This window comes from Aythya ferina (assembly GCF_964211825.1).
Source record: "Aythya ferina genome assembly, chromosome: 2".
Taxonomy (NCBI): Eukaryota; Metazoa; Chordata; class Aves; order Anseriformes; family Anatidae; genus Aythya; species Aythya ferina.
Window position 1 is genome coordinate 22,378,239 of NC_140297.1, and position 16,579 is coordinate 22,394,817.

General features: G+C 37.7%; 1 protein-coding gene across 1 annotated transcript in view; it reads left to right on the plus strand.

Annotated features, from left to right (window-relative positions):
* ITGA8 (integrin subunit alpha 8) overlaps positions 1-16,579 on the plus strand; it is a 109,057-nt gene that overhangs the window by 5,575 nt on the left and 86,903 nt on the right. The window contains exons 3-9 of the mRNA XM_084510830.1: positions 5,964-6,064; positions 8,685-8,808; positions 11,076-11,137; positions 12,151-12,196; positions 13,200-13,325; positions 14,463-14,507; positions 16,225-16,268. Coding sequence (XP_084366956.1) covers positions 5,964-6,064; positions 8,685-8,808; positions 11,076-11,137; positions 12,151-12,196; positions 13,200-13,325; positions 14,463-14,507; positions 16,225-16,268 — 548 coding nt within the window. The remainder of the gene's footprint in view (positions 1-5,963; positions 6,065-8,684; positions 8,809-11,075; positions 11,138-12,150; positions 12,197-13,199; positions 13,326-14,462; positions 14,508-16,224; positions 16,269-16,579) is intronic.

Below are 16,579 nucleotides of genomic sequence, written 5' to 3' on the forward strand. Positions count from 1 at the left end.
TCCCCTCTTTATTAACTGGGGAACTTCTGAAGCTCTCAAGGCATCTTGCAGCCAGAACCAAACTTAAATGCTCCCTGAAGTACACTGTTGTGTTTGAGATCTGTTAATAAGCTAATACTTCATATTTCAGAAACTCATTATAATAGTTATTTTTAATTGTAGTGCTAAACAAGCTGTAACAAGTTCTGATACTAATTAATGTTAAATTAGCTCCGAAGGGCAGAATTTTAGATACTTGCCCTAGGTTTTCAGGACTCACTGGAGTTGCCTTTGCTATCAGTGAACTTCACCATTTTTAGTAAAAATAGGTTATGTTTTTTAAACTAGCTGGAGAGAATTTGAACGGGCTCTGAAGAGGAACAGGTGAGGGGGAATGTAGGTCAGACCTGGCCAAGCATGGAGTTGATAAAAAACATGAGCTAATTTGGCCGGCAGTTGAGCTGATTGTAACAGAACCCAGGTATGCTGTATAAGGAAAGGATGTATTGTGGGACTCGAGAGATTCAGTTACATGAAAAAATCATTAGCTGCAAAGATGCTGAGATTCTGGGGAAAACTTAGAATCTTGTTATAAAGCAGAATTTGCATCTCAAGAGAAAATGCCGAGGGAGAACTTTGTTGTACTTTGAAATGCTGACACATTTCAGTCACTGTGCCAGTAAGACCTTATCTGGAGCCTCATGGTTCACTTGTGGCACTCTGATTTATAATAGATCCTTGTGGGTTTCTTTTATAAATCTCAGCATTATCTAAAGAAGGGAAAAAATATCCTTAGCTGTGTTAGTTCAAGCCCTGAGGTCTTAATTTGTTTTTGATCAGATAGTACTTAGGCAAAAAATCCTGTTGGGTTCGATGATTCCTTTTTTTTTTCTTAATTCATGGAATTTAAGTCCAAATAAAGCTCTCTAGATATGATCTATTAAATTAAAATAACTCATATGAATAGAATCTAAGGCACAATAAAATAAAAAACAACATAGAAATTAAATAGATGTTTGTAGAGTCAGATAAATATAAAAATAGAGGCATCCCTTCTCATCATGCATGGATTTTGCATGTCCTTACTGTCTCAAATACTGTGGAGTCTTTTTTCTACAGCATTAATGTTGAAGGCAACTGCTTGGCTTGGTTCCCTGAATCATCATTAGCCTTGCATTTGTGTTCTGACTCTCTGCTGAAGACCTAGTATCAGTGGCCCTGTGGAAGGTATTGGCTTACCTTCGGTTAGTGATGGGTGGTATCATTTGAATCTTTTATGGTGGGGATACCAATAAAAATCACTCTGCCATGGTGGTAAGGCTGACAAGACCACCTCTTACCTAATTTCTAGAGTATGGGACCAGTACAAGCCCTTCACTCTCTCTCTTACCTCCTGTAAGCCATGACCTTACCAGTGCAGCAGGGCTGAGCTCAAAGTTAAAGCAGTTTGCTTGGAGCTTTGCACCTGTAGCCAAGTTTTGAATCTACCCAAGGGTGGAGATGTCACAGCCTCTCTGGAGAAACTGTTGCAATACCTAATCACTCTCACTGTGAAGGGTATTTTATTTATATTTAATCAGAAGTTCCCTTGCTGCAACAAATGTCTGTTGCCTCTTTTCCTTTTGCAGTGTACCTCAGGTGGGAGTTTGGCTCTCCCTTCTCTCTACCTATTGAGCACTGGCTGAAGTGCAAACAGATCATAGAGATCCTCCTTTGCTTTCTCTTCTTGCAACTGCAAGACTTGTACTAGTGTTTCAAAACTATACTGTAGCATTCTAGGTGTTGCCCCATGTGAGGGGGATATACGCTTTTCTTGACCTATAAATATTTATATAAATATAAATGTTTGGTTTGTTTATATATTTGTATCCACATTATAGAAATATGCATAGGTTGAGATGATTATTCAGCTCTACTCTGTGTATATATAATTAGATATGAATATACATATATAATAACTATATTAAATTTATATTTTCTCTATACATTTGTTGATACATATGGATATGCATAAATATCCATATCAAAACATATCTCAAAACAGGTATTGAAAAGGGATTTGCCATCCTGGATGTAGTCTGAATAGGCACAGATTAGTGGGCATAGTGTAACTGAGCCTGCTACAGGTGCCTGATGAACGGCCATGTATGTTTATCCATTACAGCACATACAGACAAATGCACACACAGAGCCAGTGAAGACAGTACGTTACAAAGTTCCTGGTAAGTGAGAACTGACCAGAAAGAGTTGTAGGTACATAATATAGCTGGATTTGCTGCTTTGATTAGAAGTGTTGTTTTCCTACATTAGTGTGTTTAAAATATTTTTGCTTTTATTCGAGTATTTTCAAATTCTAGTAGATAATATTTTACTTCTCGTTTTCAAGAACTGAATGAGCCACTATCAGTATCTGCAAGTATTTTTATGCTGTTCCTAATTAACAACAAAAAAATAAATATGTATAAGGGTGATGTTTGATTCATGCCTGTTGAAGAGTTTATAATGTACTCATTCAGTGCCTGAGAGGAGACCAAGCTCTGTAGTGCCAAATTTAGTTTAATATGTGCAAATGATGGGTTGGCATTTACACTTTTTCCAGGTTCAGGCTTTAATTTCCTAAAAAGAAATCTCTGTGCTGTTGTTCTTTTGCAATGCTGTTGCGTTTTCCTGCCTGGACTCATTTTTTTCTACTTGTCCAGGTGATTTCAGGAGCCTCTTTCCCTTTAGTAGCCCCTTGGTAGCTCAGGTCTATAGCAGTGGCTGAAGGAACACGGATCTTGAGAAGCATTTTTCACCATCTCCAGCACTGCTTCTGAAGCTGGCTTGTGGGGTAGTACCAATGCACAGGAGTTTGGGCTCCTGCAGCAGAAAGGGAGATGATTTGGGGCTGCTAACATGCACCTATATTTAGATACAGACATCTCTGCCCTTTGCATGCTCTCGCTTGTCTGGGCCCTAGCCTGCGATACAGTCCCAGCCAGTACAATTACGAGTGACTCCAGGGCTGAGGTTCAAGCCAAATTTGCGAGTGATCCAGACTGTTGACCATCTGGAAGAGCTCCTGGGCTGGCCCTGAAGCAATCCAGCCGGGACTGAGGCGCTTGCCGGGCCTCTCAGCGGGCAGGCCCAGGCGTTGTGTGCCCGGCCCAGCTGCTGCCTTCCAGCCTTGCTCTCCTCACGCCAGCGTCACGTATCGTGATACAAGATAGCCTGGACTCCTTCCTAAAAGGGGCCAGGCATGTTTCCTCCAGAAGAGAAGATGACATTTATATGCAACCTGAATTTGAGCCAAGTTTTTGCTGCTCACAGAAGTGTAGCTCAGCCTGAGGGCAAAGCAGATGAGACGTAGCCTGTGGGCCTCAGATCCACATAAATAACATGAGATATTTTGCTGTCTTATTAAGGGTGTTGTCAGGATACAGACATCCTTTGAAACACTTAGCACAGTTCTGAGGGATTTACCAAAGACAGAAATAACTTCATTGTTTTTTGAGAACCGGAGTGGGATTTATCTGACTAAACAAGTAGCTTTTATGTTAGCCTAGTCTAAGCTGGTCCTTCTTGGCTGTATATAGTCAATTTAAAAAAATTAAAAAAAAGAAAGGTACTTTTAGGCCATCGTTCTTCTGACCTTCTCAGGTGCTTGCTTCAGGATAAGAACTGTGCAGTAGGTCATGCCCTCCATTGTAAGTGGCTGACTAGCTCTGGAGGGGGCATTTACAGGATCTTCGTTTGGAGCCTTGCTGTCTAATTGAGTGCAGTCAGTGCATGGTAATGACGGTCCATATGTATTCACACAAGTTAATTGTGTTTGTAGCTTCATTTTGATGAAGTTACAGGGGAAGCAGTTGCTGTTTTACAGCAATCTGAAATACTGGCTGGTTGTTACATACTGAAGGCTAAACTGTATTGCAAAGCACAACTTCAGAAAGTTGGCAGATTATGACAGCTCCAGCAAGGGTCCTGAATAAACATGATTTGAGAATTTCTGTCAAAAAACACTTAGCCATGGAAAAATAAAAAACTATTTACTAATTTGTGTGTGTGTGATGTTTTACTAATTAATTTATAATGAAAATCCCATGCCACATGATAAGGATTCATACTACACCATATGCCACTAAGGGGGACTACAGTTCTTGCAGATACTGCTAAACTCAGCTATGGTTTTCATAAATCCTGCAAACAGTTGTCCTAGTTTTAAAACCTAACATCATCTCAAATTTTAGTATACTTTGCCAGTAGACAAGTGAGCTGTTTCAATTAAAAATGTAAGCTCTTTTTAAGTTAGAAAACTGGTTGGGAGCTTCCTCAGAGCCAGGTTAGCATTGTCTTCTGTAAGCCAACCATGGCGGATTTTCAAGTTTCAAAAGCTTTGTTTCTATCGAGACCTCATCTGTGGACATTGATCATCTTCAGATCTGCTGAAGCATTAAAATAAATAAATAAGTTAAATAAAGGTTTCTTTACGTTTTAAATGCTCTGTCTTCACTGGAAAAATAATCAAAAGTGGTGTTGCCAACAAGTAGGTAGAAGCTGGCAGCGCCTATAACGCAGTGTCAAAGTCACTGTCTCCCACACTCTTGAAGTTTATGCCTAATTTAAATAAATGTATTTAAAAGTGAAAGTTTCTAGAATTTTAAATTATTATTTCCAAATCTTAAGATCTTAATATTCCCAAAATTTATCACTCTCCTATGAGTGCTGTGAGCATAGATTTCTGTATTAGCTTCAGCAGAGCACAACAACGAATACTTGTCTGAGGGAAACTTTCTCAGAGACTTTTCAAACTTTCACAGGTTTGTTCTTTTTCAACTTTCTTCTATGCTTATTAGAAAAATACAAAGGTAGGGTCCCCTTTTTCTCCATATTTCAAGCATTTGTCTTTCTGTTTGTATCTGTAACATTTATGAGGCTACCACAGGCTGAGGCAATTGGTAATCCAACATCGTAGAAAAGGATTCAGATATCTCCTCTGTGGCTATTGGGGAAATCCCGGGAAGCACTGGCTTTTTACAGGTGACAATTATACCAGCTGTGTTTTTCCTCAGTTTTTAAAAAAATGTATATAAGTACATACTGTATAATATAAAATTCCTTTTTTTTTTTTTTCTTTTTTTTTTTTTTTCCCTACATTCCCAGGTAGACAGTATAGGTTTTTATTTTCACTTAGAGTGAATAAAAAGAATTGATTCTTGTGCAATCCCTCTTGATAGGAACCAGAAACAAGCATAAGGGAATGCAGATACAAGGGGAAAGGAGTAATGCCCTGCTTATGTATAAATTGAGAAGTTCATTAGGAGTGACTGGTAAGGGAAGAGCATAGCTCACGAACATATGGGAAATCAGTTTACTTCAGAGAACTAAGGGTGAAAGGAAGGGATGTCTGTTTTTTATTAAAACCTGAAATGCATTATAATTGGCCTGAGTCTTTGCCCAGATGGCTTCTCTTATGCTGACATCTGCAACAGTGTATATAAAGGAACATTAAGAAGCTGTCTCTTGTGACAATGTGTACACATGTAATTCTGTTAAAAACGAAGTCCTTTGCTATCAGTAGTGCTGGGCTCTGAATATTCATGCTGAGAAATTTCACATTTGACAAAAACTATAGAACATGGTCTTTTTTTTTTTTTCCCAGTATGGAAGGTTTCTGCCACTTATGAGAAACGTTTTTTAGGGATTTTTGCTTATTTTTGTAGATTCCTATTTGTTCATCATAAACACCAGGTCAAGTGTTTGGATTTTTATCTGTTTGTTTGTTTTTGTGTGTGTGTGTATAACACAGAGTTTCATCTTCCTTTTTTTCCTTTTTTTTTTCCTGAAATTTAAGTGTAATTATTTTGAATTCTCAACTGATAGGATGATGACAGTGGATATGATGTAATTAATATATCCATTGGTATGTTTACTTGTATCTGTAATTCACTGGGTAATACTTTTTTAAAATAAGCTGTCAACAATCTTCTTCTTTTTTTTGTCAGACAACAGGAAAATTAAGGTCAATGGCACCAGGGAACCAATTGAGTTTAAGACAAATCAGTGGTTTGGGGCAACAGTCAAAGCTCATAAAGAAAAAGTTGTGGTAAGTCTTACGCACTTGGTACTAATTTGGAGATAATGTTTATCTTTTCTCAAATGTGTATCTTTAATAGCTGTCTGTGTATAGATCGCATAAGCAAGTCTGTGATTACTCATAGAGTTTAAAACAGATGATGTATATAGCTTGTAAAAAATCAGTCTGTAGAATCAGGTTGAACTCATCACTTGAAGATGATCCTGCTGCCAGGTCAAAATAGTGGAATGCCATATTGGTTATGGAAGCAAAAGATTAATTTTTTAAAACAAATAATAGACTTTTTTTTTTGTGAGATAGTAACTGTAATAGCTGTATGCTTAAAATATTTTGTATTATGAAGGTTTATGAGGGATGTTAAATGTAGAATGTAATTGAAGCCAAGAATCTGTGCTGAAGATCAAGTAATAAGAGGAAGCACTGACTTACTTTGTCACATTTACATTGTTTCAAACACCTATGTCACAGGGTAGACCAGCTGCAAAAAAGTCTCAATAAAAAAGCTCCAAGTCATGACTGCTGTTAAAGTGTTCCAGTTTTGCTGAGAATTTCCTCTGTATTGGTTGAGGACCAATGGTCCTCATGGTACAAGTAGTATTATCGTTTAGTGTTGCTTACATGCAGACACTTTATAATTTATGCACTTTAGTTTGCATTGGAAACACTACTGAAACAATTTTGATATGAATAAATAGTTTGTTGATACCTGATTATTTTTACAATTACAAAGCAATAACTTGTATCCTGGTATTTATTTCTTTTTTATTCAATTGTTACTTAAGAAATAGTCATAAGGGAAGCATCAAAAGGAAGTGCTTTCACTTAAATTGCATGCCTTGTTGTTAACCTAGAGAAGGATTTTGACACAGAACAGGTAATGAATAAAACATCACCTTACTGTTAGAGAGTTAGCATATACTGTGTCAGTGTTATCACAGCTCTCAAATTTCATATTCATTGCCTTCATGTACCACTCTTTTGTACGTGCATTTTCTATTTCAATGTTAATTACACAAAGAAAGTACTTGTCACTTTTCTGAATTGTAAATGTAAAAATCCTAAAAGTAGCTGAAGACTTTTCTGTTTGTTTACTCTACTAAAAATAGTTCACAAACTGCAATAGAATACTCCTTTATCACCACTTGCTGAATCTTAATCAAACAAACTGAAAACATCATCACAGAGTGATGTGTGGTGTCTGTACTAACCAAACGTTGCTTTCCTTCTTATAAATTTCCTCAGGCTTTCTGAAACACAGAAATGGTCAACACTTTTCAGGCAAAAACTTGGTCAGCAAAGCTATAAAATTTTCTTTTTTAAGGTTTGTAGACTGGAAGGAAAGAAAAGGGAAATGTCATCAAACTGTCAGAAATTTTTTTTTAACTACAAATCCAATTATAAACTGCATGAGGTCAACATTTACGATTATGTATAATTCTTGTTTCAATCCACTTTGCTCAATGCTTTAGAACATACCTCAATTCACCCTCATAGGGCATGTATTCCTCATTGCTGCAGTCTGGTTCTGCTCTCTGATATATCTCAGTCTGCAAGGTCTTCTAGGCAGGGGCATGTGTTAGGGTCCCTGGTCCTAAACGGGTGTTCCAGGAGCTCTGACTTTACTGGTAAGCCCTGAATAACACAGGGGCTTGTCCAGCTGGAACTGATTGCAGAACTAAGGCCAATACAGTAATGTGAATAACAACACCTTGCCAGAGGGAGACATGTTTCTGATTGCAAAAGTGAATCAGGGCAGGATGCAGATGGAGGATTTGGTTGTATCTTACAGCGGAAAGATTGTAAGGAGAAGGTGGCATCTCTGCCCCACCACCCCCATCAACTGAAAAGTTTTAGGGCACAGGAGACCCTGAAGAGCAACTTGCATACCTGACAGCTTACCTTTTTGGTTTTATAATTATTTATTATAAAAAAGATTCTCTCTCCCTACACAACTTAAAAATGTTTTATCCTTAGACTTTCATGTTTGTAACATCTCTACCAGAACACAGAAGATGGAATACCAGTCTACTAGCCAAAAGTTATTCAACAAAAAAAATTGTTAATTGAGGGTCTGTCAAATGCGTTATAACTGTCTTGCCTCTCTAAAGGTTTGGACCAGGGGTTCATAAGACAGCAGACAATCTGATGGCTGTGATAGGCAGTGTGGCAGAACACCCTGACAAATCTTCCATCAGGAGAGGAAAATCATATCAGTTCTGCTGCAGTGGCCATTATCTTAAGATGTATCAGGACAGAAGCAGGGATGTCCTCAGCCTAATACACGTAATGTGCAGCTTAAACTACGGGATTGAGTCCTGTGCAGTGAGCAGTAATAGAGCAAGCATATTACTTGTGAAGCAGGCTTAGGGATTATGTGTAACATACGCTTTAATGAGAGTTGTCCCTGTCAGATTTCATCTGCTACATTCTAGATGAGACTTTTTTTCAGGTTATAATTTCATTATAAGAAGCAGTGGTTCTGCATTTCATTCTATCAATATATTATGATCATTGCTATATGAATGATACAATACCAGAAAGGATCCTTGTAAACTGTTTATGAAAAACTACATTTGTCAGGTACAGGAGTTTATGAAAGGTATGTGTGACGTGGTTTCTGTTTTGATAGGCTTGTGCTCCCTTATATCACTGGAGGACACTTAAAGATAGCCCTGAGAAGGACCCAGTTGGCACCTGCTATGTAGCAATTCAGAACTTCAGTGCCTATGCTGAATATTCACCCTGTCGCAACAGTAAGTATTAATAGAAACTAATTTGTTTTTGAGGAATTAATGTTGCTCTCAATGTTTTCATCCTTTCCGTTTTTGCACAATCACGGTTGAATGAAAATTACTGTATGTTGTTATCACGCTGGATGAGGGTTTAAAGAAAAAATCAACATAGAATTGTATGCCTGCAATTGGATGCTTAATTGTATAATTAAAAGAGAAGAAATTAAGTAAATTAAGCTCATGCAGTTACAGTGATGTGATATAATTGGTTCAGTTGAAATGGCTTTAAAATGTAACAAACAGATCTAGATAAGAACCAGACAGCATTTTAAACCAATTACTCATGTTCATGCTGAGTATAAATTGCTCATCCCAGGATCACCATCAGAAGACCAGACCCCACACAGAAACACACAAGCCTGTATCACCATTCGTGCCAACGTCATCCACGCTGACTCACTTAGGAAGGACTTCCAACATGGAAGAAAGCCACACGCATTAGCACTGCTGTTCCTCACTCTGCTATTCTGATGATGTGTGCCTTCACTCCACTGTGGTAGCAATCTCTGGACCTTCTTGGGGAACACGAAAAAGCTGTGCATGTGTATTTAGAACCAATCTCAGTTACCCAGAAGTCTGCAGAAAATGCCACACATCAGATTAAAAAAGATGTTCATCCTGCTCAGCATCCTATGTCTATGTTTATGTAATGATTGCTAATACTCTCATTACCTCAATGCTCCGAATTATTAAAATCAATATGAGGTATCTAGTGACTTTACTGAGCTTTGGACTGCAAAACTGCACAATGCAGTTTCTGCACTCACAGATCAGAGAATTATTCATTCAATTACTTTCCTAAAAGTAATGTCTGTACGATAGCAAATATGATAGGTTTGCCTATTCCTTCCTTTGGAAACTTCCAAAGCAGAGTTATGATGTTCAATTTAGTAAGGTGGTTTGCTCTTTCAGGTTGTGTGTGCCAGCCAATGCAAGAGAAGTCTGCACATAACCCCTTATCACAACACCCATTGAACAGATAACCTGCTATTGCAGCCAGCATTCTTGCCATGTGCACGTGGGCTAATTTTGAATCTCACCTTCTGACTGTTCCTGTTCTGGGAATTGTGCTCCTACCATAAAGTTTCTCATGGATTAGTTTGCCAAGAAAGTACCAGGCTTTTTACAGGAAAAGTAGACACACGCTTTACATAATTAAAAGGTCTTTTTCCTGTGATGATCTACAGTCAGCATTATGTCGTGTAGCTGGATTTTCCTGACATCTGACAGATGCTTGATAATACAGCCCAGCAATGCTTTCCACAGTCTACCAGAAAATCTGTACACATAAAGTAGCAGATAAAGCGCTAAACTGAGTTGTGCTACCAAGTGTTTCTTAATTGACTAATCCTTATCCCTGGGTGGACAGATATGGAAAGAAGCTGAATTTGTAAAAGAAACGGTGCCCACAAGATCTGCTTCATGTAATTCTGATGTCTTACTGGGGTTTTGCCAAAAGCTGATGCCATTTCAAGAGAGAATTGAAGTAGTCAATGCTGTTTCCTGATCCTACAGACTTCCAGCATGCCAGTGCTCATAGGGAAGCCCTAAAATGCATGCCAGCACACTTTGTACAGTTATGTAAGAATTTGGAGACTAGAAATAAAAATGAACAGAAACAGGGAGGATGTTTTTGCGTGTACAGATGTGCATCCTAAATTATATTTCACAAGTCCCAATTGAACAAATGTGTGTCAATTAAAGGGGTGACCCTTGTGAAGAACAAGTGCCCCTTTCCCATGCTGTAGTGCTGACAATCAGGATGCTGTTTGAACATTGACCCATGCTGACTCATCGACTCTGTCAGCATTTCTGGAGAATGCCTTAATAAACACTTAATTCTGTGTTTATGGCAGAGCAGGCTATGGTGGCCATTCTAGGATTCCTTGTTGTGTTGTTTATTTTTGTATCTGCAGACAAATTCAAGCTGAATACTTGGTAGTTGTAACAAGGATCCTTCCTTGGCATGAGAGGATGAAGACCCTAGTAACTGGTGCTATTTTCCAAACCCTTCATGAGGGGGCTGCATGTTCATTGTCCTGTAGAAGGCCTTGATTTGCTCTGCCTTAAAACAAACAAACAAACAAACAACAACAACAAAAACAACACCTTCTTTACATATAATTTGATAATTTTGCATTTACAGCCTTACAGCTCCAGGGGGTGTGTACACTGTCTTCTACATGCACTATGAAATCAATAAAATGCTTCTTCTTTCATAATTGCAGGCAATGCAGATCCTGAAGGACAAGGCTTTTGTCAAGCAGGTTTCAGCTTAGATTTTTACAAGGTGAGATTATGCTTCTGAAATACTTTGACCAAATATATTTCTAATATAAACCCCATGTGCACGTGCTGTCACAGTGATCAAGAGTTTATGCCCATGCTACTGCATATGGAAGGTTTTGCCAAGTTCTTTCCTCCTTTGCAAGCTTTAAACTTTCTGGTTTCATTAATAGAAGAAATATCACTATCAGTACCTGTTCATCTTTTAGCAGTACTCCAATTTATCTCTCCTTGATCTATCTTAACAGATAATTAAGCAAAAATTTGTATGTGCTTCTCTCTCAGTGTTCCACATTCACATTGCTTTCTGGAGACCTGACTTTCAGGAAATAATGGGCAGGCACCAGCTGTCTTTTAGAAGTCAAAATAGATTTTGTATAAGGATGCTTTTGGAGCCAGACCAATGACTGAGACTGTTCTCCTGTGGAGGTGATAGAGGAAACACTGAAGGGAAATAGCTAGTTGTTCTCACATGCCAAGAGAGTCAGTAAAAATACTGTGGGCCAAAGAATATATTTTGCAGCTATTGTTACTATCTTTGCCAGTATTACAGCACTAGGAGCCCACACGTCTTTCACATCACTGGAATTGTTTTCAGTGTTGTGTAGCAACAATTGTTATTCACACTATTAATAGGCAAGTAGTAAAGACTTCATTGTAGAATATACACAGCTGTATTTCTCTGTAAAACATTACCGTTGCTTCATTGAATGTGAAGGACCTCTTTTATGCTGACTTCATTTTCTTACAAAGAACCAGCAATTTTTAGAATGCTGTTAGTACTGAAAAATAAAATTGTCTTTCATTCAAATAAAGATGCATAGGATGGTCTTAACTTTATTTATCCATAGATTTTCCTGAAAATCCATGTGCCTACATCCTTTCCTTGGACAGGACTGTTCTCCCTTATCATTGTTCTGATATTCTTTTGGTCATTAAAATTGTTTTTTTCCCATGCATGCTTCATTTTGTTGTGTTCTTTTGTTGTGTAATTTTATTCAATTCTGCTTTTTGTAGAATGGAGACCTGATAGTAGGCGGGCCTGGTAGTTTTTATTGGCAAGGTATGTTCATCTGGCTGGTTAACTTGATCTAAGAAGTGAAGCATAAAGTATTGTGGAAAACATTCTAGATTTCCAGTGTTTTCTCAGTTTAAGATAACCAGTCTCTGGTCTATTTTCAACAAGTATAAACAACAGAGGAATTGTTTAGAAGCCACTGAGCATAAAAACAAGTCAAGAGAAAATTCAGACTGTAGGTTCTACAGAAAGAGAGACAAAGAGAAATAACTATTTTTATCTTGGCAGTTTAGCAGATTTGTTATTTAATAAGCTGTTTTCCTAAAAATACTTACATTCGTTAAGTAGCTAATATTTGTACAGTAAATGTAATATTTTCAAAATTTTGTCACTATTTGTTTCTGAACACCACTTTTTATTGCTATCTGCACGTATTTTCAGGATATATGTGGCATCACTGCAGTTTCTCAGATGTAGTTTCTCATGTAGATGAAATCTGAAGTAGTTTTGGTAAAGGAGAAAAAGGGTATTTTTGCTTTAACTGTTTTTGATGTCGTGATGTAGCTGATTCCTAGACTCTGCCTACCAACTTGCCTCTTGTCAGCCTCATTGATGTGTGTTTGATGTGTGTTTTTTCATAGCCATTAAAAAAGGAAGATCTGATTGATTATGATGGTAGGGGATGCATTGAATTTTCCATTAAGAAATTACTTCCATTTGTCTATTAAATTTAAACTCTACAGCTGCAAAAGGTAGCTGTTCTGAAGAGGCTGAGCCTGAAAATGTTTGATTTTAGTTTGATTCAGCTCTGTGAAATGTATCTGGAGTTGGTTTTTGTGATTGTTCAATGCAGAATCAATGCCTTGATGTATTTATTTGCATGGACTTGTGAGACTTTCAGGGTAATGATGAAGAAAGATTGAGAGAAGATGCCTAATCTTTGCATTTGTGCTATATTATCCCTTGAAGCTCTGTTTTTATGTTCTGCTAGCTCTGTTTTGCGGCTGTCCTTTGTGTCCCTTTCATTTATGAAGCTGTTTGAATTCAGGTCAGGTAATCACTGCAAGCATTGCGGATATCATTGCAAATTATTCCTTCAAAGATATTCTGAGGAAACTGGCACGAGAGAAGCAGACAGGAGTGGCACCACCCACGTATGATGACAATTACATGGGTAAGCTAAGCTCTTTTTCAGTTAGCAATATGTCCTAAAAGCAAGGGGCTTATATAAATGAGAAAACAAGCCCTAAATTACTAATGTCCCAATTGTGAGATGATTCAAACACATTATGCCTTAAGCAGAACAACAGATCAGTAGTTTGCTTGTGACTTCAATGGAATGAAGAACATTCTTCAAGTTATGCGCAACAACAGGTTTTGAAAGTTGAGATCTTAAATGTCTGATTAGGATTCTTATTATTTGATCTTAAAAAAATAACCACAAATACCAACTTTTCCTATTTATATTTTCTTTCACTACAAGATAATGGTTTGAGTTTAAAGTAATTAAAGACTATTTCAGTTTTTGATAGATAAATAAAATTCAGTTCTGCAGTATTTTCATGCAGTACTACATAAATACCCAATTTATTCTCACTGCAATTGCTTACTTGAATTGTGTCTTTTAAATAATATAACACTGTTTGCATATATTATGTAATAAAAAAAGGCTCTTTGTACCTTTCATTTTCACTAAGAATTTGCATGATGTTCACACATCTGTGCATGCAAGACAGTTTTTGCTTCACGTGATTATAGAAAAAATGGAGTGGAATTAGAAGGCAAAAATACAACCTTTCATCTCTGCCTATAGATTTGAAATTGCAGTCACTGATACAATCCTGAAGTCTTTACTTTGTCAGCATCAATTATCTCATTGGTTTACAAAAGCCTCAGGAGGTATTCAACTGCATCTTTGGAAATCTTAGAAATCTATCTTCCATATAGAACTAAACCAGGATTCTCACACAATGCAGGACCGTTATGAAGACCAAAATTTTGTCAATAGCTGTTAGGGCAAACTACTGTACTACCTCCTGTTTTTTTTCAGAGAAAGTATTAAGTATTAATGCTTTGGCAGTTCATCTGGGGAGAGGAAGGCTAGATCTATTATTCTTTGAGATCTACAGTTAATTAAGTCATAATAATGTGATAATTTTCCCTTTTTTCCCCACACAGTTCTAGAATACTAATTTTAGAAAATTTATATTCTGATGATCAGATGAGCTGACAAATCTGATTGTCCTTTCACATTTTTTGAAAGAAATGGTTTAACTTTTTTTTTTTTTTCTTGTGATTTATTTTTAAACAGGATACTCAGTGGCTGCTGGGGAATTTACTGGAGATTCTGAACAAGGTAAGAAGCCATTTACTTGAATGGAAACCACATGGCTGTGCACCTATTAAATTTCTCTGTTTGGATCTGTACACAGGTCCACTTTTTATGCATCTGAAACACTGGTGAAACTTAAGCTATCCGTGCTCAATATTCTTAGAGGCAAATATTTCCTTAGAAGGTGTAGCATGCCAGAGCAGAATTTAAGTGACCTAAACGTCTGAATCTGCTATGGTGGTATCCTCCTGCTTGTGTGTCTGTTCTGCAGAGCTGTGACATCACAGGTGGAGCCAGCTAAGCTCACTGAATTTAGCCAATTTGGTGATGTAACGAGTGGAACCAACTGTGCAATCCTCTACAGTTCTGTGGCCTGTACTTAAGTTACTCAGCAGCATAGAGGCTGCTGGAGCTCAGCACCTGGCTGGAGAGATGCAACCTAGTTTGGCAATGTCTGTGTGTTGAAACATACATGTACATACAGTTAGCTGTGATCCCTGGTGTTTCGTACCTTAGGAGCTATATATCTTGTTTAAGGCTGACAGTCAGAAAGTATTATATAAACAGCAGATTTCTTGGGAGTATGAATAGCTCCATGGTCCAGACTCACAAGTCAATAGATACCCAGTACATTTCTACAAATGAAGCCAGCTCCCCAGAACTGCTGCTTAATCCCTGTAAAGTTTAGAATTTCCTGTCCTGAGCCACTCTGGAGTCAAGAAGAAAAAGAAAAAAAATTTAAAAAAGACACAATTTTGAGTGCAATGCTAAAAAAATAAAATAAGGAAAAAAAATTAAAAAAGATATGCTTATATGCTTCTGACAGTGGAAGACTGCAGCCACTATATGATTGGCACAAAGAATTGCATCGTTGGCTGACCTCACAGTCCTTCATTACTATTTTCATCTCCTCTTGACCAGACACATTCAACCAAAGGGAAGTATATAAACCCAAAGCAGAATAGGTGAATGCTAGGTCAGTCAAGGAAGATGTCTGAGGCGCTCTGGTGTTTGAAGCTCCTTCTGCTGTCTTCTGCTCTGGGTATTGTAATGAGGGAAGGTTTAGACAGTATGACTGCTGGCTGTGGCTTTGCTCTTTTCTTTGTCTTTTTTTCCCCCACTAGTTGTTTAAGATTTGGCCTCTGAGTGGAATCATGTACTAGAGAGCAGCTAGGTCCAGTGTTTCATGTTCTAGTTCAATTAATTCCCTCAATACGACTCACAAAAACTTGCTTGTAATGCTTTTAGATAGCTAGCGTGTGCACAACTTGTCAAACACTTTCATGGCATCAAGCCAAACAACAGATGGGAGGGAATGTTGTGCAGCCAGAAAGAAAAGGGGAATTTGTAATGACAATCATGTTTAGCTTCTGTATGATAGTGTGTGTTGCCACAGCTAATTCTTGTTTGATCAATCCACAGCTGTCAGGTAAGAAGCTGAATCGGAGTAAGAGCTTTATTGGACTGTTCCATGCTAAGTAGGTGGAAAGAGACTTCTGGCTAGGTGTGGAGTGTATTCAACACTTCAGATGTAGTATTTCAAGCAACTAGATGCACTGGATGAATGTTAAAATCTTATGAATGAATGCCTTGAAGTGATTTGCAGGTGTTTCTGATACAGATAAAAAACCAAAATCCTAAAGTTATAATGTATCAAGGAAGATTTAAGTGGCATGGGATGCATGTTGCATGAACTGCTCAGATAGCATAGCCAGTTCATTGCCAATTGTTTATCTTTCAGAGTTGGTTGCTGGAGTCCCAAGAGGAGCACAGAACTTTGGCTATGTACGTACTGGACTCACGTTTTATCCTCTATATAGTGAGAATGACATTTATAGTGAGAATGCCATTAGACCATTTGGAAGGTTAAAGGCTATATTATATTTTCAGTCTCTTTGAGCCTAAACTTTCTAATCAAATAAAACTGCCACTGGCTTTTACACTCAGGCTTACCTAATTGAGATGAAATGCTTACTGGCATCGGCTTTGAATATTAAGCTCTTACTCCATTCTGAAGTCTGTTTTCAACAGCCAGTTACCAGCATGCTTTGAGTATGAGTAGTATCCCAGTACCCACAGGTATCAGACCCTGGCCT